The sequence below is a fragment of the Pempheris klunzingeri genome, chromosome 17, assembly GCF_042242105.1.
Source record: "Pempheris klunzingeri isolate RE-2024b chromosome 17, fPemKlu1.hap1, whole genome shotgun sequence".
NCBI classification, from domain to species: domain Eukaryota; kingdom Metazoa; phylum Chordata; class Actinopteri; order Acropomatiformes; family Pempheridae; genus Pempheris; species Pempheris klunzingeri.
In genome coordinates, this window is record NC_092028.1 from 16,116,009 (window position 1) to 16,140,685 (window position 24,677).

General features: G+C 43.7%; 1 protein-coding gene across 1 annotated transcript; it reads left to right on the forward strand.

Moving 5' to 3' along the window:
- The first annotated feature begins 705 nt into the window (after positions 1 to 705).
- On the forward strand, positions 706 to 24,660 carry grid2ipa (glutamate receptor, ionotropic, delta 2 (Grid2) interacting protein, a). Its single transcript, XM_070848354.1, has 26 exons — positions 706 to 811; positions 2,323 to 2,576; positions 2,708 to 3,040; positions 3,134 to 3,288; positions 12,006 to 12,281; positions 13,166 to 13,251; positions 14,068 to 14,137; positions 14,695 to 14,991; positions 15,417 to 15,568; positions 15,758 to 15,901; positions 16,283 to 16,389; positions 16,501 to 16,648; positions 16,684 to 16,686; positions 17,594 to 17,925; positions 18,311 to 18,562; positions 18,617 to 19,648; positions 19,907 to 20,749; positions 20,849 to 20,936; positions 21,404 to 21,493; positions 21,662 to 21,858; positions 21,966 to 22,121; positions 22,441 to 22,527; positions 22,631 to 22,760; positions 22,846 to 22,964; positions 23,083 to 23,247; positions 24,572 to 24,660. Exons 1-26 carry the CDS (start codon positions 706 to 708, stop codon positions 24,650 to 24,652), a joined length of 5,703 nt encoding a protein of 1,900 aa, XP_070704455.1. The 3' UTR covers positions 24,653 to 24,660.
- The last annotated feature ends 17 nt before the right edge of the window (positions 24,661 to 24,677 follow it).

Consider the following 24,677-nt stretch of genomic DNA (forward strand, 5'->3'; position numbering starts at 1 on the left):
TCCTATAGTGAATTCGCCATAGGTGACTGGCTCAGCTGAAATGCTGCTGCATGTGTTACAGGTAACCTTGAGCATATCTGCCGGCTACATCTCTGTAACTGGTGCTCCAGTACTGAGGTTAACACAGACACTATAATCAGAGAAGTGTCCCTGGCTGGTACACCATACAGTTTCTGGGTCAGTCCTCAGCCCTCTGAGAGGGCCCCATCCACATGAAGAAGACAGAGAGTGAGGGTGGGAGAGGGAGAGAGAGAGAGAGAGAGGGAGAGAGGGAAAGGTATTTATAGAAAAATGGGGCTTCGCAGTACCTTTTCTTGCAAAGAACCATTTCAGGACCAAGTGAGCGTGTCCCAGTTTTCTGATCGTCGCTCAGCCATAGGGCTTGGACTGAGGCTGAGGCTGGACCACCTCACCCAGGATGGAGAGCCTGACTTTCAGACGCTCTCCCCTCTCCTCCGGCCCTCTACGAAAACCACTGGTTCTCTGATTGAGAACAGGGGGAGGCATTGGCCCCGATAACCTACAGATGTGACCTTTTAGGTACACTTGATTTTCTTCCTAGGTGGGTAGAGGCTTTTGGGAGGCAGTGAGCTCAGGTGAGGAGCAGCACGAGGGTGTCCGAGGACACTCTTTGGCTGCCTTAACCTCCGGGTCGGGGGTGAAGGGAGGCTGGCTGGAACGTGCCCTGCCGCAAGCCGGGCAAGGATGAGGCGTTTCCTGAGCAGAAAGGGCCGCTTCTCCCTGCGCCAGAGCAAGTCTGGGACCCGGAGTGCCTCCAAAGATTTCTGTAAGTCTATTTCTCTGAATCCTAGTTTTTTACACAAAATGCCTCAACTGCTGGGGGTATGATAGGAGGTAAGCTAAAACTGAGACTGTGTATCTGGGTCGCAGGCTGGAGTGAAGAGGACAAAAAGAAGTCTCGACAATCCTGAGTGCTGCTTGTGTTCTGGTGGGGAGAAAAGATTATGGTCCACAGCTTCATGTCAGTGATCTCCCAATCTATTTTAGATCAATAATCAGCTGTAGTTTGATGTTTCCTTTCAGAAAGCTGACACCAACTTCTGTGGCTCATTGAATCTTGATATGTTTTATTCACTCAGCCACATCTCACCCTGAATATGTAGCCCGGTGCTTCAGTAACATCACAGATGCATTTTGTCACGTCTCATGCACTTTTTTTGTTACTTCCCATCTCTAATTTAGTCTTTCTGCATCAGCCTTTTCCTCTGTCTCAGTCTTTCTGAGCCTCTGATCAGTTACCAAAAGAAAAACGGAGCAGTTTTGCGCTGGCGGTTTGATGGATGACTGTATGCCATTGTTTGTGTGTCTGTAGTTTTATAATGTATCATACATAAGCATACTCTTGTGTATCTAGCTATGTCAGCTTTTCCCTTCTAAATTTGCACCTCTGAGTTATGTTGTCATATGATAAGAATGAAAGTTATTGTTGTTGGGAGTGGCAGGGCTGATTTGTCAGGTATTTTCTGCTTTTACACAGAAATCTGACATAAATACAAACGGTACATTCAGTTAAGTTCCTCGTTCTTCCATATTTACTGTAAATACCCTGGTAATACAAACGTTCAACGGCAAAGAGGGCAGAGCAAAAAGACGGGAAAATAGACAGACGAAATGAAACAACCATCGGCAAGCGCAAGTGTTGTGAATTTTCATTTTGTGATATAGAATATGAAGCGGTTTTGGGGCGTTTGGTTGAAAACTCATTAGAAAACATCATAATGTGGACTGACCAAGCCCTTTAATGTCCTACATATATGTTTGACGTATCCAGATGGCAGTGGATGAGAGGAGATGAAGTCAAGTGATCCTGCTGGGACACTTTCTGCTGCTGCAGTAGAATGAGGCCAGTGACCAGGGGAAGGCCAGCAGTTCAACATGTGGGCTAGATACCACCAGTCAGAAATAACCTCCCTCTCTCTAATTTGTCCTTTTGCTGTCTTTCAGCTTACTGAAAAGCAAATCGATCAAAACTGAAAATGCTTTTTGATGTTGCTTCTGTTTCTTAATATCAGTGGCTTTGTTAAATGGGCCAGTTTACCTGCTGCTACAGCTAGCCAGGTCCATCACTGAGGTGCCCTATTTAAACCAATGAACCGTTTGACCTCCATTTCACAACCTGCGTGTCTGTATGAGCGGCTTGGACCAGATTAGCATTACTGCTACAATCTAATATGACATTCATATCCTACAAGCAGGAAAACATTTCACCTCCCAATTTAAAAACCTAAACAATTTATATCTCAACCGACCTGCCTCTCTACCATTTCTTTGAACTTCTTCATATTTTCTGTCCTCCTGCAGACCTCGGCCTCCCAGCCACCAATCAGAACTGGCCTGAGGCGTTTGGCTTCCGACTGGGTGGCACTGGGCCCAGCTACATCCTGTCCGTGGTGGAGGGCAGCAGTGCTTACCTAGCTGGCCTGCAGCCTGGTGACCAGGTGGTGGACATCGAAGGCCAGGATGTGACCAACCTCAGCACACCGGCACTAATCGCCCTAGCTCAGACCCTCAAGACGGTGCCACCAAGCATTGGAGTGGTGTCACGGATTGAACAGGTCAGCTGGTCCAATATTCAACATTTTGTGTTTATAACTTGTGGAAAAACACAAAAAACATACATCACAATCCAGCTCTGCAATGGTGAAAGCAGCACTAAGATGCCAAACATGCTTTTTCCCCTCATCAGATTGACATCACACCTGGCCCAGATGGCCGTTTTGGCTTCACCATCGTTGGAGACTGCCCTCTGATGGTGGAGGACTGCATGCCCAACGGTCCGGCTGGTCGCAGTGGCCTCAAGGCCGGGGACTACGTCATGGAGGTCAATGGCATCCCAGTGAAGCATCATGAAACGGCAGCGGCCATGATCAAAGCCGCTCAGGGTCGTCCCCTGCGTCTGGGTGTGCTCAGCATGGCCCGCCGTCCCAAGCGGCTGAGCAGCAGCATGAGGGTGCTGTCACAGAGCGGCGACAGCGTGAGGGAGAGTCGCGCCCACAAGGCCATGGAGTTCAATAAGAAAGTGGGTGTGGAGTGTAGATGCTTTACTGCATTTGGAACTCCAATGTAATTTTTTTTAATAATTTCCACATCTGTGCATTTATTCATCCATCAGGTGGAGGAAGTGCTAGGAGAGGAGCTAGATGTGAAGGAACAGCTGTTTGAGGTCCTCAAGCAGTACGCTGCTGAGAGGGATGTGGAGACCCTGGCTGAGGCCCTGCCTGACATCTTAATCACAGAGGATCATCAACAGCTGATTGACAGCGTCAGGTAGCCAATCAGTTTCTCATAAAGGCATCATTCAAAGACACACTTATAGACAAATGTGCATTTTGTGCGTCTTGTTTAGAGTCTACATGACTAACAAGCCTTTAAGTCCTTCTCATGTAATGATTGAAGAAGACTACAAGGGAATGTCTTGAAACTGTTTCTACCAGCCCTACCTCAGCACTAAAACAGATTTCTCTGCAATACTGACATAAAAATCCCTGTGTGACAAAATTCTGCGACAGTGGTGGCTTTACATCTGGTTTAACTATCTGTCATTTTCATGATGCAACCAGGCCAGTTCATTAGTGTTGTAGCCAGCGGTGCTGTTTCCACTCTAAATTCTCAAAGCACATTCAGCTTGTGTGTTTAGAGTTGCATTTTAGCGCCTTTTTAAGTGAAACATTTATTTGTAGTCGGAGGCTGCTGTCTAATGACTTTAACAGCTAAAACTCTTCTTAGATAAGTTAGATTTGTTTGGATTCTTCGTTGCCAACTAGGTAGTAGAAGAAAAGTCTGTAAAACATTAACAAAATCATGGGAGCACAGCTTATTACCAGCTGAGCCACATACTCTGTTCCAAGTTTCTCAGGGAATTTTTAAATACAGAAAAACAATGTAACCTAATCTCAGCCCACTGGCAGTTTTATTTAGTTGAATGGGGTAATTAATATTCAGTAAGGCTGCAGACAACGCTGAGGCTGTGTAGCTCATTTCAAATCATTTTCTCATATTCGTTATTTTTGAGAATGCGTATAAAGGAGCACTAGGGACAGTTACAGTCTATTGTGTTTTGTAGACCGTTCAGCTAAAACATTCACTGTGAAGCACGGGGTTGAACAATAACCAGGGCTCAGTGAGGGGGAGAAAAAAACCCTTAATATTTTAGAATCTCCCCCCTCAGCGTTTTACTGTAAAATGTGATAGAGGTGTACATCAAGACCACACATGAATAACTTTGACTTGATGCCAAGCACTGACTGCTGCCCTCAGGTGCCTGAAAGTCACTTTGCTGGGTTTCTCCTCTCTCAGGTACAGTAAACACAAATGTGGTTAGAAATTCACAGCTCAATATTGCATTTCTTCCTCCTCAGCACTGAGAGGAAAATCAAAACCCCAAACACAATACCTCTGCACACACTTGCATTTTATTGTGTCAGTCCTCCCCCTTCCATCTTTTCCTCTCACTTGCTCTCGCTTTGACTTTCTCTCTGTTGGTCTCTTTCCCCGTTTCTCCCTGTCAGCTGTGATGCACTCTTTGATAAACGCACCAATTTTTTATGGATCACATCACTGGATGCTCTTTATTCCCTCCCCTGCATACAGCTCTTAGCTGCTACAGCCAGTTTGCTGCTGGTGGTTGAGATATGCACGCACACGAAAACAGAACAACATGCAGATGCTCAGACTGCATGCACACAGCACTGCCTCTCTCTCACACACACAGGCACACACACACAGTCCTTGTTTTGAAGTTCAGTGCTGGAAGACATTATGTACTGCTGCCTCAGGTGAGTACTGAAGAACTCTTTTGGCATTGCACGTTTGCAGATTTCAGAAAAGTTGTAGCATGTAAGTGGTCGCCAAATGTTCTCTGGTGTCTGTCTCACGTGGCCGTTCATGATTGGTCACCACGTAAGCTGTAGTGCAGTTAATGCATTCTATAGTAGCAGTCTCGTAACAATCAATGAGCACCCAGCTTTTCCGGTGACTCATACTTGGAGAGTAATCCGTTCTTCCAGCTAGAGAGCAAAACTGTTGTCCGGCCATCTCAGTTTCCTCTGACACAGCTGTCTGTATCGCAGCTTTGATAGCACGTTTCCTTCCTCACAAAGCTGCCTGTAAAAATGCTTTGTAATGTTTGTTTTGCACAGCAGTCACATTAATTATGCATTAGCTGTATCCACAGAGGACTGAGAACTATTCTAGCTGTTTTCCTCACCTTTAGGCTGTGAGAAAAGTACAGTAACTGAATCTCTCTTTAGATAAATCCACTTCAGAGAGCTGTAGTTACCCATGTTTCCATCATGGTGTGTTGAGTTCAGGTGCACTGTGACCATGACAAGCTTTAATATGCTACTTTTTTTTTCTCTTCTCTTTGTGTGTCTGCATGCTGTGCCATTATCAGCGCTATTTGTGCTGTTATTTTGTGCACTGTCTTAATGTCAATTAGGCTGTGCAGATCTCACAGGGTATTGTTGGGTCTCTGGAAAGCACTAGGTTTGGAATAGCTCTTGATATTTACAGCAGGATCTGGTGGTTGTGTTTTTGTGGAAGAAGCCTTAGGGAGTTTTGTTTCCAGGTTGTCCATGAGCCGTGCCTCAGGGTGGTTTTGGAGTAAATGGCTGCTGCTGTCAGTTAGATGTTTTAGGCATCTTTATATCTTTATCTCATCTTTATAAAAAAAATAAAATAAAATGTTACAGTTGAAAGTTCTCTGTTCTTGAATAAATGTGTTGCTAATGATATTTCTAATAGGCCTTTATAGTTTTTGCCATGCTAGCGGCATGGTTGTAGGGATGGCAAAATCAGTTGGTCCACCATTTTGGTCTTGACTGAAATATTTCAACAACTATTTGATGAAATTTTGTGCAGACGTTCATGGCCTCCAGGGGGACTCAGGTGATCTTATGACTTTTCTTCTAGCACCACCATGAGGTTGACAGTTATGGCTTTGAGTGAAATGTCTCAAACTATCAGATACATTGCCACATACACACATTCTTGTCGCCCCTTAAGGCGAATTGTTATAACTTTGGTGATCTCTTAACTTTCCTCATAAAAATGTACAGCCTCACAGAGCCGCTTCCACTTCTCTTGGTCTTGCTTGAGTTAAGATACAAAGTGAGAGCTTTCTCTATACCAATTTACTGGTTGCCATACAGCTCCAGATCACAGTGATCTGAACAGCTGTGTGTCTAAACTCTACCAGTCAGTGGCAGGAGACTAAGAAGAGAGACATGATGATATATGAGAGGTTATTAGCCATGAGCTGGGTGCCAGTGATGTCGTTTGAGGTGTGGAGAATCAATGTGTCTGCCACTGAGGCTGCATCTCTCTCTTTTATCCACTTGCTCCTCCCCCTATTTCTGTCTCTTAATTTGTCTTCCAGTGTGACAGGCACACACACACACACAGACACACACACACAGACACACACACCTCTCCACCCATCCCATCTCCATTCGATGATTAGAGGTTGCATATCAGAAGATGTGAGGTGTGCTTAACGACGTATGAAGTTATTTCTTCTGTACTCCTCGTAAAACTTGACCAGCTGGGCCACGCTCTGCTCAGCCTGCCTCTGTCCCCTCTCAGATTCGCCTCGCCCTCCCACAGGATGTGTTCTATTTTTAAGCAGCCTATTTCTTTTAATAAATTCTCTCTTAGGTTTCTGACACACTCGCTGGTGTCAATTCTTAAACGGCTCTAAAATCTATGGGTTAGCGAGTGCTTCAACACTTGGACGTTCTAAGGATTGCCACATTTCCAGCGTCATTAGAGACAATGTTGCAACACCTATTAGCTGTTTTGTTCATACGATTTTGTAGTTTTATGTTAATTAAATATAATTTTAGTGACCTGTGGGCCTTTGTCTGTTATTGTATCTGTATATAGACTTCAAAGACATTAATTAATTAGACTGATGCATTCTAAACCAAGGTTCATGGATGCAGTGCATTTTTTTCCCCAGAGTGTTTCTGTCTTTTACAAATGTTTCATGAATCAGCCAAGTAGTTTTGGGCCAGAGATGTTTGGAGGCATTTGAACAAGTGTTGTAACACATTTAGAAATGAGAGCTGTGACTTTCAAAGCTTCTGTACATTCCCTTATGCACATTTTTGGTACTTGTGTGTGCGCACACACACACACACCGTCTCATTGTGCTGACCTGCCTATGAAATTCCACTGAGGCTCTCCTCACTTCTCTCCTCTCTCCCTCCTCACTTACTCCTCTGTTCATCTCATTCTTTCTTTCCTCCACTGAGGGAAGAGAAGACTTGTCACTCACTACCTCTTACTGCTGAATGATGGACGTCTCAGTGACCAGGATTATCCTTTAACTCTGACGGAGAAAGACTACCCTGTGGTGACCTTGACCCTGGCTTCTTTGGAGGAAGAAAAGATGGGAACAAAGGAAGTGTGCCTCCCCAAGCATGAAGTTGGAAAACAGCTGATGATGCTGCCTGAGGATGTTTTGGAGGTGTGGAGGGATGTGAACCACAGCCACTCTTACAGTTTGCTCCCTCCCTCTCTTTCATTCTCTCTCTGTCTTCACCTGGCTGCTTTCCGAGCCCACAGCAAGAGCTCTTGAGATCCAGGACACCTTCCTTTTTCTCATATTTCTCTTCTTCCCCCTTTTTTCTGGGAGAGTTTGTTTGTTCAAACTAGATGGGGACTCGCCGAGAGAGAGGAAAGGCATTTGCATTGCTTAACTGAGCTCAGGCACTTCCTCAAAGCCCCAAAGAGCCATGGGAAGGGATAGGAGCCTTTCCAGACACTTTCGGTATGGCACTTTTCCTTTGATCTCAGTAGTGTTCACTGTGCTTTGTGCTGACTTGTATCTGAAGTTACATAAGTATTGTTGTGCAACTATTTTCTGTTTGTTGCCAAAGTCTATATTGATGATTATTTCACACTTGATGTCAGCATGTAAAAATGTGGAAAAAATATGTTCTGCACCCAAATTAGACTCCAGAATTGGAAACATGATGAGAAAACTGCTATATTTTAGCAAAACTCTACTCTACTACTACTGATAATTCTTTCCTGTCATGATTTTGTTTCTAGGCTTTTTAATTTCACTATTTGATTTAAACCCACTGTGTCTCAGCCTATGCTTTTGTGTTTGCAAATTCATAACTGGTCCAGACTTCAAATTGGCTGATTAGAAGTGGGTCTGATAATAATGATTCTTGCATTGAGTTTCCCAGCTGATTGCAATTGTCATTCATCCCTTTGTGTGTTGTGTCCTTGATTCACTCCCTTCTTCAGGCCTAATTATAGACTCCTCTCGCCCTCCTTATAATTGAGGGCATCCCAAAGCCTACATCTAACTTCAATGGAGAAAAACTGTGAAGTTTCTGCTCACGTGTTTTAGCCAGGTTACAATATTTGACAATTGAAATATTCTTTGTGAGTGACATTGTAACATGACATCGAGGTGGTAGAGGTGATCAAAGTTAATGGATATCAAGCGTCTATAGAATAAAATAGAGCCTGGCCGTGTGACTATCATAAACGCACAATAAATGGCCCCATTTTGTTCAGTTTTCCCAATCCGTCGTTTGTTCAAGCAGCCATGGTGATGTATGAGTTTTGTTTGGGAAAGTTCTGTGGCCTACATAGCCTGTAGCTGCAGACTTGCGTGCTTCATTCCCAATAGTTACGTGACCCTGGCCTAGAAAGTGCTCTAGTTCTCCACTTACTCTTTTTTTCTTGTCTGTGGCTCTGTCATATTTTACTGCTCGTATCTTATCTATCTCTTGAACGCTTCTGCTGTTCTTTATATCTATTCATTGCTTTTGAGAGCTTGTCTGATTGTCAGTCTGTCTTTGACCAACTTCTGTCCCTCTCTTTCTCAGCTAATTTGCTATGCAATGTTGTCATGTTATGGCTCTGATTAGAGTTGCCATAATTCTCCTCTTGCTACACAAAAGTTACCTTCAAGATAGCAGCAGTGAGCTGTGTGGTGTTGAGCAGATGAGCACATTGCAGCCCTCAGGGGAAAGTGTTGACTGTTTGCTGCATGAATATACACTACACTTTATAACTGTCACTTACATACACTACTTGCCTTGGCTTTTCTTTAGATGGATGAAACAGTATCTGTGGAAATGAGAGAGGCCAGAGAGATATATGATTGATTATCATCATCATAATTATGATGATAATGAAGTCTGAATTTAACATAGAGGTGAAATGAAAGAGGATCCACAATTGATCCCTGTGGAACACCATATAATGAATTAAATGTTTCGACATATTTAGAAAGTTGTTGAAACTATGTAACATACTGCAAGGGAATTCCAGTCACTTTTCAAGTCTTTCTTGTAAATTAGTGTGCTTAATAGTTTTTATTGCAGAGCTCAAGAAACATGATATAAGTTTAACAAGGCGTTGGTTAGAGATTGTAAATAAGTCTTGAGTTAGGACTACAGGTATAGGGATCAGAATTATTCAGATTGTGCTTCTTCAAAAGTGGCTTTATTGCAACATTTATAATGCTGTACATTGTTTTACATTTTATTGTGACATAGCCTGTTGTTTTTGTTGCCATATGGTTGTAGTTGCTAATGCCACTAGCTGTGCTTCCACAGTTGGGTTAACTTGCAAAAAATATATATTTGCTAAACAGGTGACACACGCACACACACACACACACACACACACACACAGTCACACAGTGAATCAGCAGTTAACTCAGGACTCTTATTTCGTGATGTGCGTAGGACTCCACAGGGTGGTGGACCACGAGAAATTGTAGAGGGGGCTAACTATACTGTTTCTGCATTGCTATTGACTTCATACTGTTTGGGACATTTGACTGCCATAAATAAGATGCAATTTTGTCACGCTGTAATAGGACACAAGACTCTGACGCATGCCTTGTGATATTTATACTCTTTGTATGATCAAATTCAGATCATTACTAGATTTAGAAATCCTGAATGGTGACTGTATTGAATTTATTATCTTTATGTATGATGAGCACAGGATGTTAGTTGTGAGTGGTTGGACATTAAATTTACATTGCATATGTAATTAACATATGTTACACCTACACACAGATTGGCTTTGGATACAGAGTCTTTTATTGGATCAGTGTGAGGGTGTCCGGGACAGCTGTAATTACAGGCATGTTTTTTGGTGTGTGTGTGTGCACGCTAGTAAAATCTTGTGAACTTTAATGAGTCAGAATTTTGTGTAGGTTAGAAATCTCCAGAGAGGAAGATGTTGGTATGGAGGCAGCTCAGCTCATGTGTCACTCTTAATTTAAACCCAATACTTGCTGTATGTTTTTATGAAACTACCAAATTGCCTAATCCCTGCCTCCTAACAATGCTCCCAAATGTATCTGCAAAGGGACTGTGACAGCTTTGAAAACCAAACTGCACAGCTGAGCCTTATTCTCAACAGTAGCGTTTGAGTTACAGTTGTGCTGTGTGTCTGGTTGTACATCGGAACTGGTGCACTCTGAAAAACCAAAGCACTCGCTTCTCCTCTGCACATTGGAAGTACCCTGGAGATTCAAGTTGAAGACTGAGAGACAGAGAGAGGCTTGTGTTCAGGATGGAGGCAGCATCATTTTGTAGGCAGGATAGGGAGGAACATACAGTATGCAAAAGAGAAAAGAGACAAATGAGGTGTGTAAACATGTGTGAGATGGAGGTTTGTGTGCAGAACCACGGATAAGAGAGAAAGAAAAAGGGAGAAGGCGTCCTATATTTGAAAACAGCATAGCATAAATCACTTTTCAAAACACAGTTATTGTCAATGTTTCTTCCATTTCTGGGTCATTTGTTGTCTTGTTTTGTTATGTAATTTTCTTGTTCTGCAGATAATTAGTCATATAAACCACATGCACCAGAACGCTCAGTTACAAGGGAGTTTAATGGGCGAAGACATTTCAGCATCACTGGTAGATGTCAGATGTGAGCGTTAATTCCCAGGAAACAGACAAACAAAGCTGTTTTCTTTGCAATTTTGTGCTGATGTTGAACTTACAGGGAGAAATCTGTCATAGAAGAGGCAGCGAAAAAACAGCTTTTACTCCAAGCCTCAGACAGCTTGTGCATCTGAAATATGAGCCCTCTTTGATAAGTTTCTTTCAGAATTTGAACAAGTGGTAATAGCCAACATGGTCTATCTCAAAAATCATCTCATTGACTGTACACTTTCTTTTCATCTACATGTATTTAGTACAAGTACAAAATAGACTGGAGGAAAGTGGGTGCACCATGCCCACAAAACCACACTTAACATCACAAACTGATATCTAAGAGAATCTGAGGGCGGGCCTTTTTCCTTTAAGAAGAAAAAGGCATTGGGAGTTGATTATGAGAGGAGAAAATAACACTAGTAGGGGGAGTGGAGCGCTTTTTCCCAGAGGTAGCTCTGACTCTGAGCTTCCTCCTGTTTTTTTTTTTCCTCACATATTAGCTGTGAGCTGTCACTGATACTGAACACTCTTACCTGCAGCTGCTAATGTGACAGGACCACACAAACAAAGCTCTTCTGTTATCTCCTTCATTCTCTCACACGCATGCACACACTCACAAAAACACACACACAAGCTGGTGTTGGACCAATCCCTTCTACCTGCCTCAGCCCTCCCATGAGACGATATGGACTGAACTATTTTTGAACCAATTAAGAGGATCCTGCAGCTGGAACAATACATAGTCAGAAAAAGAATCCCTCTGTTTTTTGGATGCTTGGGAGGATGGATGCTTTGAGAGATCAGGATTAAGAAATTTAGATTTTGTGTGGATTTTGTCTGAAATGCTGCTTTGATGTGGTTTTGTTGGTTTTTTTTTTTTCAGTGCCTTTTCAAGCCTTTCAGTGTGTGTGATGTTTCTCTTTTGTAGAAAAGCAGAAACGATCTTTTCAGCACACAAAAGATGCCGAACTGGATCCTAATTTGCCTCTCCACCCCTGCCTTCCTTGAGTTTTTCTTGCCAATCTGAGGTTGCGTGTGATTCCACAATGTTTGCCAGGATCTTCATTCCCAAGAAGCACCGGGAGCGTTTTGACGAGGTGGTTTCCCAGAGCCTGATGAGCCGGATCAAAGGGCGGAGCTTCAGTGACCCTAGCCGCAACCACCTTCGCCGCAGCAGGAGTGAAGATCACCCCGAACGCCTGCTGGTCTCCACCCGTGCCAGTTCAGTACCACGCACCCACGCAGAGGAAGGTGTGGTCCCACCCGCCCGCGGCATGCGCAAGACCACCTCACTCATAGCTGGGCACTCCAGTGGCACCACCACCAACTGCAGGTATGTATGAAGTGTCATGCTGCAGCCTGACAGCCTTTTCTTTGCTCATCCTGTCTTTTTTAGTTCCTGGGTGTCCTTCCTTGGCCTCTTGTCAGGAGGAGTCTCTGCTTTTATTTCCCATCAGATGCAAAGTCCACGTAATTTTTAGAATTCAAAGAAAACCCTTTCCCTAAAATAACATCTTCTCTCTCTTTATGTCTGATCATATTTATAACCTCTCCACCCGAGAAGTGCTGTGACAGGTCTTCCTGTGTACGAGAAGGGTTTATACGAATTAAGATGAGTAGGAGTTACGAGAAAAATAGACCCTTCAGTGAGTAAGCCAGTGGGAACATAAACCCATTTACACAGTCATGCCTGCTTTCTTGATCTCTTCATGTGCTGTGACGTTGCCTCGTGTCACGTCTTTATGAATTGATGACAAAAATTAATATTCAGTAGATTAAAACATATTTAAAAAACACACAGACAACATGATTACAAACATCCCATCAACATCTCTTGAATAAAGAGCCCCAAGAAACTCTTCAATGGCTCTGGCTAATGAGAATGTTTTTTGGCTCCCTTGGGACATACTGTCGATATTTAAGTGGGGTTGCTCATGCAGGATGTGACTCTAAAGTAGTCCACTGAATGTGGAAATCTACAGGAGGTCCTCAGTATCTATCAGGGTGGGTGGAATAACTTATAAATTAAACAGTCTCACTGCAGATCATTTTTGAACAGATCACTGCCATAACACTGTGGCCAATGAGCTTAAGTAGCTAATGAATTCTAGCACCCTCAAGTATGGAGCATCTTTACCTGCGTTTCTTTTACTTCACAAGATCTCTGGTTATTCCTCAGTCCTGCAACTAATCATAGTTCAAATTCTGTCTCTTTAGGACAGTCAGAGTGTGTAAGGGCAACATGAGTTTTGGCTTCACTCTTAGAGGCCATGCTCCAGTGTGGATTGACTCTGTCATCCCTGGTAAGTTAAAAATGTGTGCGTATTTATTATTATCATGATTATTAGTGTGTGTGTATGTGTAAATGATCAAGCTGTTGTCCCACACAAGCTGGTTTAGGTATTACACTGTAATAACACTGTTATTACATTTAATAGACTAATGATTCAGACAGCTTTATATATCACCAAAGGATAATTCATTTGTAACTCTTCCATTACGTGCATCCTTACATACAACAGACAATGAATAATCTATAATTAAATCAAGGAAAACGTATTAAGGACAATAGACAGTAGAAGGGACAAGTTACAGTAAAATCCTAAAATTACCCATACATATTTTCCGGCACCCGTTCCTCTACCATAGTGCCCAAGTCCTTCTGCTTAATTCCAATAATCTCCGAGCACATTTTGACTACACTATTCACACTATTCCTGTCTTTCACCAACAACCTGTTAAACCAGCAGATAAAGCAAGTGGTTAAAAGGCTTTTAATAAAAGAATGGTAAAAGCAACACAAGATTGTATCACACACATTAAATGAATTAAGTTTCTGCGTTAAATGAATCCTTTGATGCCCCTGTTTGGCAATTAGTTCTGTGTTTACATAAAATTAGAGCTGTATATAAAACACAGTACCAAGATATTTGTAGGAGTCCAAGATTTCGTTATGAATGGTGCTTGCTCTTGGTGTGCCATTGCTATGCCTAAAATCAATGATTAACTGTTTGGTTTTTGATATGCTAAGATCCAAGCAATATATTCATGAAGCTGTACTGTTCTTTTAATGAGGAGATGATCAAATCAGACTCTCTTTCTCATTTTCTGTCCTGCAGGAAGCCCAGCAGACAAGGCAGGTCTAAAACCAGGAGACCGCATCCTGTTTCTCAATGGACTGGACATGAGGTTGAACTCTCATCCGCAGTAACAAAATTTTTTTTTGCAAATTTGTGCTCAAGCTCTACATAAAACCATGCAGTTTCTAAATCAGATTCAGTAGAAAATGATTACATTTACAAGTAAACATAGATATGGTAATACAGTTCCCCTGTGGAAGATGTTTTGTTGTTTGAAGAGCTTACACGGTGGTTGGGGGAGTGGAAATCTCATTTTAGATGGATTTGATAGAAAAACAACTGTTTCCTGAAAATAGCTCAAGTTAAAAGACAAAGATAAGGAAGCAGAGAATGTAAAAATGTTTTTATACTCCAGTATATGCAATGTCCTCTGCAGAATACAGAAAGCTTTTCATAACCATGTTTATTTACACACCAGTAAAGTGAAATGACTAATTACTCCGTAGTAGAAATTTAAATTGTGGGATGGATCCGGTCTAAAAAATAAGTGGCTTTCACAGTGTGTGTGTGTGTGTGTGTGTGTGTGTGTGTGTGTGTGTGTGTGTGTGTGTGTGTGTGTGTGTGTGTGTGTGTGTGTCTCCATGTGTACTGTGTGTCTGCCTGTAGGACCTCCTCCCATGAGAAGGTGGTGTCCATGCTCCAGGGCAGTGGTGCCATGCCCACTCTGGTAGTGGAAGACGGTCCACCTACTTTCACCCTGTCAGAGCAGGACCTTGTGGGGGGCAGCGTTCCCACAGAACGCGCTCGCTCCCCTGTGCTCAGCTCCCTGCAGTGGGTGGCAGAGATCTTGCCCCCCAGCATCCGGGTTCAGGGTCGTACCTTCGGACAGCAGCTGGAGCACCTGCTGACCATCCAGGAGAGGTACACCATCTGCAAGGCTCTGGAGAACTTCTTCCAGCACAGGTGAGCAAAGGATAAAGAGATTAGGAGAAGAGAGAAGAGAAAGACGGAGCTTTCAACAAGACGAAAAATTCTGAGAGGAATAACTGAACATGTTTGTATTTTGTACGGTTGGGGCTGTTGTGTGCATTTATACTAAAACATGATTGGCATGTAATGTATAAATACGTTAAAATAAGGTGGTTAAGTGTCACAATTTAGCACAGAAATCAGGGAACAAAATTATACATACAATTCCCACAAGGCAACCCTTAGCATATTTTTTTTCCAGGCCTTCCTTTTCTTATAAATGTCTTTCAGAGTGTGTACCACAGGCGCTCTGTCATAATACATTTTCCTTTTTTTTTTGTGCTTTGACTTTGAACTTTGGCCTCTGACCTGACAGCCAGGTGATCCCTGTCATCTTGCCTGTGTTTCCATTTCAACAGGAATGTTGACACTCTGATCGTGGATGTGTTCCCGGTGCTGGATACTCCAGCCAAACAGGTGATCTGGCAGTTTGTTTACCAGCTGCTGACGTATGAGGAGCAGGAACACTGCCAGAGCAAGATCTCACGTTTTCTGGGATACAAAGCACCAGGTGTGTGCACACATTCGTCTCCTTTTAATTCTTTTTGTGTATTTTGGGTTTGTGCGTGTGCGGTGGACACCATCTATGACAAAATCATTGGTTCAGATTAACTCAGGTGCTGCAGCCTTTCATACACCTTTGCCTCTTCCTCTGCATTGCCGATATGTGCGTGTGTTCCAGTTCCACCTCCACCACCACCTCCTCCACCTCCTCCAGAGCCTGAGGCCGCCCCCGAGCCCCATCGCCGTAGTAGCTCAATGAGGGTGACAGGGACCACGTACAGGAGCAGTGTGAGGGGACGTAGCTCTGATGACCTGGTCATTGGCACACACTTGGGCATGGGTACAGAACTTCATTGTCTTCATTATCACCACTAGCAACAGTAACACTTTGACCACCATGGCGCCCTTGATGCTAATCACCACCATCACTAAACTTGTTAAATTTTTATTAGATTTCTGGTAGCATGTAGAATCTGTCTGACAAGAGTGGTTCCTACTAAAAATTCTGCAAGATTTCATATATTGAATAATAGGTTAACATATTTTCTTGTAGCCCAAACTGCTTGGTTGGTTGCGACAAATTCTGCACTCATTACCCATTACCGGCCCAAGGATCTAACTTATGCTAACTGGACAGAGCTGGCACAGCCGAACAGCTACAGTTGACTAACTCAGCTACCTGGGTTGTATTTCAGCAATACTAATGGGTGTTTTGTCACAGGCCTCCGTTCAGAGCCAGTTCTGGAGACAGGGATGAGGTTAGCCCCAGGGGAGAGACAGTCAGGAGATGGTACTTCCCTTCCTGAGACTCCCAACAACCTCACCAATGTATGTACCAAGACCCATCCTTATAGGAAAAGATGCAATAAATATCAACTAAGGGTTCATCATCATTAGGGCACCTTACTCTGGTGTCTTTCTGCATTTCCATCATGTAAGCTGTCCGCAGTGTATGCCGAACTGGAGAACATGTATTCAACCAAGAGGTCCAAGTCTCTGAAGAGTCGTCCTCCTCCTGCCCCTGAGAGTTTGCTGGATCTGGAGCCCGCCTCGTGCACGGCCTCCCCTACAATTCATGCTAACACAGGTAGCTGAAAGTATAAATTTACACTAAACTCATAGCAGGTGGAATAATATTAACTAATATGCTGTATATCATTACAACAGTGCTGATCGACTGTGTGCTTGAGTGACTGTGGGTGTGTAAGAGAGAGAGAACATGACAAAATGTTTAAAAAGTGCTGCAGAGCAAGAGTGATAAATCCCAAGGTAGCCAACCCATTTCTGACTCAACTGAATATCCCTGAATTTTATACTGACACAGTTTTTGTGAATTCACGCTGTGTGTAAATATACAGCACAGTAGAGTCTTAAAATAACCCACTGCTTTCAATCTGTTTTTCACCCTGGCTGTAATGATTAGTTTTAGTTTATTAGGGGCAATGTAGGAAGCATCAGGAAGCTGCCATTAGACATGAGGCCAGGTATCCACTGATACACTGACGCACAGATATACTGTGACTATACACATGTGACTTGATGTGGTCTGGCTTGTCAGAAGAGATAGGAGCATCCTCATGTTCAGTCCATTTATGGTAGTGTCAGGCTCTCAGGAGGTAGTCTAATGTAGTCCAGAGAGACTGAACTATGTAAGGAGGATATGGTGATGGTGGAGGAGGAACCAGAAAACACACACCTGTAAATCAAAAATGTATGCAGTAGTTCCTTCCTCTGGGAGACGTTCAGATTCTCCAAATGCAGAACTTTTCACATTTTTCCATTAAAGCGGAAAGGTTCCTCTTACTTATGCACAGCCACGGTTTTTTACATTTATATCACCTTTTGGGTTGGACTGGGTGAGACTAATGACCACACATTGCCTTCGTGTAATACAGTATTTCTTCTATTTAAATTTCTGAAAGTCTGTAGAGATACATTTCTTTCTGATATTGCACTTTACATGATGCCTGAGAGATTTAGGCCTCATTGTATAACTGTACACTATATGCCTCTTCCTTATCTTCCTTATCAGGTAGTCGTAAAGGCCCCCAACCGCCTACATCATGGCCAGAGCCTCTCCCCAGCCCCCCTCCAACCCAGTTCTATTCATCAGGGCTGACCAGCCAGACCAGTGGAGAGTCCAACCCCTACATCAGTCTAGACAGTCCCCCTCCATCACCTCCAGAGCCCCCTGATTATCCATCTAGTCCCCCTGCCCACCGCAGCAACAAGCGGCGGTACACCTTCTCCAAACCGCCGCGCTCAGAAGATACAGATCGCTTTCTGGACGCTCTGAGCGAGCAATTGGGACAGAGGGTGGCCATTGTTGATGACTTCCTGACTCCTGAGAATGACTATGAAGAGGTAAACGTCACAGCAGCGCAGGGCCATGAATGCAGTTATGTGTCTCAGTTATATGAAAAAGCTCTGAAGCCTCATTTAAAAAAATGTTTTTGTTAGTTTGTGTAAAAGATTTAATGTTCTAACTATGTTTGTACAGTTTTTACAAAGAAATATAGAAAACATAGAAATATATAGGAGATCCTGCAGAACCTGCCCAGTTTTAACAGACACACGTGTGTTTTAAGGGTTAGAGTTTAAGTTAGAATATAAAAAAAAGTTCTGTTTTAGCCAATAAAAAAATATATTTTTGATCAACTTTTCCAGCTTGACAAGTGTACCAAAAGAATGTCACAAGTTCCACTTTGACATTAAAGGGCTAATGAAGTGTAATTGGTGTTAATGCCAGGATGTTGTGCAGATGGGCTTCCCAGATGAGGAGGATGAGGATAATGAAGAGGAGTTGGGAGTGGATGAAGAAGAAAATGGAGGATTTGTGGCCCCAGAGCTCAGCAGCCCAAGCGATGTTCAAAGCAGCAGTGGAGAAGAGAATGCTTCCTCCCTCACCTACTCTTCCTCCTCAGACCACATCCCTCCGCCCCCAATGACCCCTCCACCACCGCCGCCTGTTCAGTTCAATGACCCGCCTCCTCCCCCTCCAGCACCTGCACAGTCTCAGCACCAACAACAGCAACAGCAGCAGCAGCAGCAGCAGCTCAGCTACACCCCTGAGCACTCCCCAAGGGCATATGTGCCCATCCGTCGGAAATCTGGCCCCCCTCCCCCACCTCCACCTCGCAGTAATCCACCACCTAAACGCCATTCCTTACATAAAGTGCTGCCCACAAGAGACGACCTACAGGTCCATGCTACCATACAAGAGCTAAAAGCCTACCAAGAGCAAAAAGTCTACCAGGAAAGACAAGCTTATGAGGAGCAACAAGCATATAAGGAGAGGCAGGCATATGAGGAGCAGAAAGCCTATGAAGAACAAAAACTGTTCCAAGAGCAGCAGGCTTACCAGGAACAACAGGCCTATCAGGAGAAAATTTTGAAAGAGAGACAGGCTTACGAAGAGCAGAAAGCATACGAGGAGCAAAAAGCCTTTGAAGAGCAACAACTGTACCAAGAGCAACAAGCCTACCAAGAAAGACAAGCATATGAACAGCGCCAAGCCTACCAAGAACAAAAAGCGTACGAACAGCGTCAAGCCTACAAGGAGCAAAAGGCATTTGAGGAGCTTCAAGCCTACCAGGAGCAAAAAGCTTATGAAGAGCGTAAAGCATATGAGGAGCAAAAAGCTTATGAGGAGCATCAGGCCTACGAGGAGCAACAAGCATATCAAGAGCAGCAGATGCAACAGATCTACCAGACCCACCACTCAATGCCCACCCAGCCTACACAGCAGAAAGCACACTCACCACTGCCTCTCCAAACACTCCACCAGTCCTTACCCCCACTCCCCTCTCCAGACTCCAGCCACCACCCCGCTAACCATCCTCTGTACATGATGCGCCAAGCGCAGCAGCAACAGGCCCACCAGGGTCATCACCACCGACGTCAGTCCCGTTCAGCCCCATCTCCGCACCAGCCGTCACCCCAACCAACATCCCACTCCAGCCAACAAGGTCAATATGCTGAAGGCATCTACCAAAGCCATCAGGGCATGAGACCCCAGCCCCACCATTCTTCTGCGGAGATGCTCCACCAGATGCACCAAGCTCCAGCCCATCATTCCTCTGCCGAGGTGCTCCATCAGTTGCAACAATCCCAGGCCCACCATTCATCTGCGGAGATGCTCCAGCAGATGCAACAAGCCCATGGCCACTACTCGTCATCAGAAATGCTCCACCAAGTGCACAAAACTAAGGCCCACCATTCTTCGACAGAGGTTCTGCAACAAGTTCACCAGATGCAGCAAATGCAGCCCCACCACTCCTCAACTGAACTTCTCCATCAAGCTCAACAGATGCATCGGGGTCAAGCACACCATTCATCCACTGAGCTGCTCCATCAAATGCACAAAACCCAACCCCACCATTCCTCCACAGAGCTGCTCCATCAAGCCCATCAGATGCACCAACCGAAGCCCCATCACTCCTCCACAGAGCTTCTGCATCAAACCCAGCAAGACCCTGCCTCCCTCCCAGTGCAGCTAAACCGGGACAGCCACTCCCACCAGAGCCGGAGAAGTCTTAAAGGCCATCATCAGACCCAAGTGTCACCGCAAGGGAGACACCAAGAGCAGCAGATCCACCAAACCCATCACCCCCAGCCCACCAAACCGTCTCCTCAGAGACCCCACTCTATCCAGCAGACTCACCACCACTCCAGCACACCTCAGATCCACCACATCCACCATATCACCCCGCAGCCCCCTCCTCAGGACTACCAACACCAGATTCATGTCATCCACCCTCCGCAGCAGCCCCACAGGCCTCAGCCCCTTCTCTCGACATTTCAGCCCCTCCAACCACACCAGCCTACCCTTTCCACTTTTCAGCCTCTGCCCCAGCACCACCAATCTCAGCACCAGGTCCAGTCCTCCTCCCAAGCCACCCGCCCGCAGTCCCAGCCCTCACACCACCTGCTACAGTCGCCACACCAGCTCCAAACTCAGTCCCACCATAAGCAATCCCATGGCCAGAGTCAGCCCATGTCCCTCCCCCACTCTCTATCTGATCCCACCGAGCACCTGGAGCCCCCTCCGCCTCCACCCCTGCCCCCACCCTGCTCCCCTCCACCCTTGCCCAGGCCTCCGTTCTCCAGGATGGACTCCAACCACATGAGCGTAAAGAGGCTGCGGTGGGAGCAGGTGGAAAACTCAGAGGGGACTATCTGGGGACAGGTGAGCTATGTGGGGTTCAGACATGGGGAGATAAAGAATCTTAGTTTAGATTCAAGATACTGTAATTCACTTAGCACCTTTTTTGCATATCTTTGGTAGCTGGGAGCAAATTCTGACTATGAAAAACTGCACGACATGGTGAAGTATCTGGATCTGGAGCTGCACTTTGGGACACAGAAGAGCTCCAGTGAGTACAACTGGTTACATGGAAGGAAGCACAGCTAAATATCATGAGATTATATGTATGGAATTCTGGATTAATAAATAAGCCCCATTCATGTCCACTGTATATAGCAAATATTTAAATCAGAGGCTGATTTGGCTGAACATTGAATGACACACTCATCGTTACTTCTCAGCACGTTAATATCCTCGTTCTTGGATCCTTAGAGTGTGATTATTAGTCACTGAATCTTTAGTGTTTCACCTCCTAATTCTTCACCTGATCTAAAAAACACGATTCCCAGTTTTACTTTTCCTAGCATTCCTCTCATGTTGGACTATATTTGTTTCCCCTAAATTTATTCTACAGTTGTCATCTTTGTAATTTGCTCTTTAGAAAGAGTGTAAAAATAAGTTTACACAAGATTTATTCCTATTCATTTCCCTCTCTGTGTATCTCCATAACGGATTTTACTAACTACTAACTTTTAGTGCCTACTCCAGAGCCATCCCTTCAGCCAGAAACCTTCAAGAAAAAAGATGTGATTGAAATTCTATCCCATAAGAAGGCCTACAATGCCTGTAAGTATACAATATTGTTCTATTATGTATTTCCGTATATGTATTTTTATTTTTATCCTAAAAATACTTAGATAGCACAATGACGCTTCTTCTTTTTTCTTTACTGGCTCATTTACGGTTCTGAATTAGGAATTTATAATCCCTGTTCATGTTGGTTTTAACCTCTAGCCATCCTGATCGCCCACCTGAAGCTGTCTCCCGGGGAGCTGCGTCAGGTGCTGATGAACTTGACCACCGATAGGCTGGAGCCAGCCCACATCAAGCAGCTGCTGCTGTACGCCCCCGATGCAGAGGAGGTCAAAAAGTATGACGAATACAGACAGGACCCCAGCAAACTCAGTGAGCCAGACCAGTTTGTGCTGCAGGTGAAGTCAGCTGTGGATGACCTATTTATTAGTCTATGTCTGTGCCTGTACTCTATTTGTGTTTATCACCAATCACTCATGTGCTTGTTGTGTCTGTTCTCCATCAGATGTTATCAGTCCCTGAGTACAAGACCCGCCTGCAGAGCCTCCTCTTCAAATGCTCTCTGCAGGAGAAGACAGAGGAGTTGAGGGGAGCCTACGACTGCCTCTACAAGGCTTCACTGGAGCTGAAGACGAGCAAGAAGCTGGCTAAGATACTAGAGGTGGCTTCCTGTTCAGCAAAAGTACATTAGAAATGAAAAATGTGATGATGATGTTGAAATGACTGTGGTGTTGTTGTTTTTCTGTGTAAAGTACGTTCTCAAAAGCATGTTCAGTTTTTTCCTTCAGCTGTACCTAGACACACAGTGTACCTTCATTTTTAAGGAGTGCTGACTTTGTAGCATCAAGAGCAAAAATGCTTGAACAAGTAGTTATCCTTGAGTGCATGTGAGAGATAAAAGATTGCTGAAAATGTAACAACTGTTGATTAGTCGGTTGACAGAGTTACAGTTCTGCTTGCTGCATTCTGTCTTTCTTTAGTTTGTGTTGGCGATGGGGAACTACTTGAATAACAGCCAGCCTAAAACCAACAAGACTACAGGCTTCAAGATCAACTTCCTTACAGAGGTGCATCATACACAAATAGATATTTAAAACAAATGTTTGTCCACGTGTGGTTTTCTCTCTGATTGTGCTCACACAGTTAATAACTTAATTGTGTCCTCTTTAGTTGAGCACAACCAAAACAGTGGATGGAAAGTCGACTTTTCTACATATTCTGGTCAAGTCCTTATGTCAGCACTTTCCTGATGTGTTGGATTTCTCCAAAGACTTAACCATGGTTCCTCTCGCAGCCAAAGGTAGATATATTCTCCTCTGACTTCTGCTCCACTTTTAACTTCTTTGTTGTGATGTTTCCTTCTCCTTCTATTTTCCTGTCCAAAGTAAACCAGAGGACCATCACATCAGATCTGAATGACCTTCATACAACCATTCAGGAAATTCGCTCTGCCTGTCAGAAGATGCCTGCGACTGCTGAGGACCGTTTTGCTGTTGTCATGAGTGTATCCTTCACAGAATTGTTGCCAAAGAGAGGCAGGGAGCGCTGGGATATACAGGTTAAATCTAATGAAGTGTAAGAAATGATGGAACTTTTGGCCCCCTTGACTCCAGTATGTACAGAACTTCCTGGAAAACAGTCACCCAGCAGTCCAGTCTCTGGAGTCACTGCAACAGAGAGCAATGGAAGAATTCAGCAAAACTGCCTCTTTCTTTGGAGAAGACAGCAAAGCCACCAACACTGAAGCCTTCTTTGGTATCTTTTCTGAGTTCATGGCCAAGTTTGAGGTGAGCAACAAAGAGTTAGGCATAATTATGATATTTATAATTCATATTTTATTTGTGTTTTCAGAAAATAATGGCATCACCAGACATTCGACTTGAACAAAAAGTGACAGAACTAAAAACTAAAAATGAATAATCGTAAATATAACAACAAAATATTTTAAAAAGTACCATGAATTGTGTTCCACCACCTATAGGTACTACACATTTTAACGCAACTAATCCTTGGGTCAAGATAAGGAAAGAAAATCCAAATAGGCCCCAAATAATTACTCATACCCACTAACTCATTAACAGACTACAAATGTCACAGTTGTCACAATGGCGCATGTAGGGAAATCACATAGTAGCCACATTATATGATAAATAATATTCTAATGATGATCCAGCCCGATTAAGATTAAGATTAAGATCAAGATTAAGATGCACCTTTATTCATCCCCCAAAGGGGAAATTCACATATACAGAACAGCTACATCAGAAACTCGAATTTACAGTGAACTCCTGTTCATATTAGCATGATATCGCTCATTTATTCAAATACCTCCTATTGCCACTTCCACAGTGTGACAGTGTTATCCTCTTCAGATCCCTTTCAGCCTTCCCTCAAACTATTTAACATAATGGTTTGAAAAAACACCCTTCATTCTTCTTCAAACAGCTCTCGGTGCACAACTTAAATGGCTGCAGATGAACACTTGCACCGTGTCTAATGGTTACCTCATTACTTTCTCTGCCAATGTTTTTCTTTTAGAAATGCCCATGCAGTGTGTTTGATAATGAGCACAGCCTGCTTTTCATCAAAGATTTAGGGAAAGAAAGTCTGCGAGGCTACGGTGTTAATGATGAGATACACACAGAAGCAGGATCAGCATGTTGACACTTTTTTTTTTTTATATTCAGCAGCTCAATATCAGAACAATCAATATTCAGATTTATGCAATTCACACTTTTAAGAGTGCACATTGTTTTCTGTGCAGCCTTAATTAGCTGAGATTCAAAGGGCACCAATATTCTCCTTGAAATCTGCTATAATTATTACCCATTTGTATACCAGACTTAAAAGTAATAGTTGGATTTTTAGGATCATATTTATTTATTTAAATCCTCATTAATGCAACACTGATTAAAGAGATAAAAGAGAAATACCAAAAAAACCCACAAAAGTATAAGATAACCGTAGATACCATAAAAGCAATCAAAAACCACACTATCACGACTACTACAATTAATAATACTACTACCACTACTAATACCACTAGCCACTAAAACTAATAATACTAATGATAATAATTAGCTTACAAACCCTGTTGTTTCTTTACCACAGAGAGCTCTCAGTGAGTGGCAAGCTGCAGAAAGCCTGAAGAGCCCCAGAAGTCCACGAATGGCCTCTCCGCTGGCCTGGTAACACACACAGTGACTCACGCACACAC

Coding starts and splice junctions, on each gene's coding strand:
- grid2ipa (XM_070848354.1), top strand. CDS start 706: ATGAGGCGTTTCCTGAGCAGAAAGGGCCGCTTCTCCCTGCGCCAGAGC. Junction 18,563..18,616: donor ACCCGCCTCCTCCCCCTCCA/GCACCTGCACAG, acceptor CAGCAGCAGCAG/CTCAGCTACACCCCTGAGCA. Junction 22,761..22,845: donor GGTTCCTCTCGCAGCCAAAG/GTAGATATATTC, acceptor TCCTGTCCAAAG/TAAACCAGAGGACCATCACA.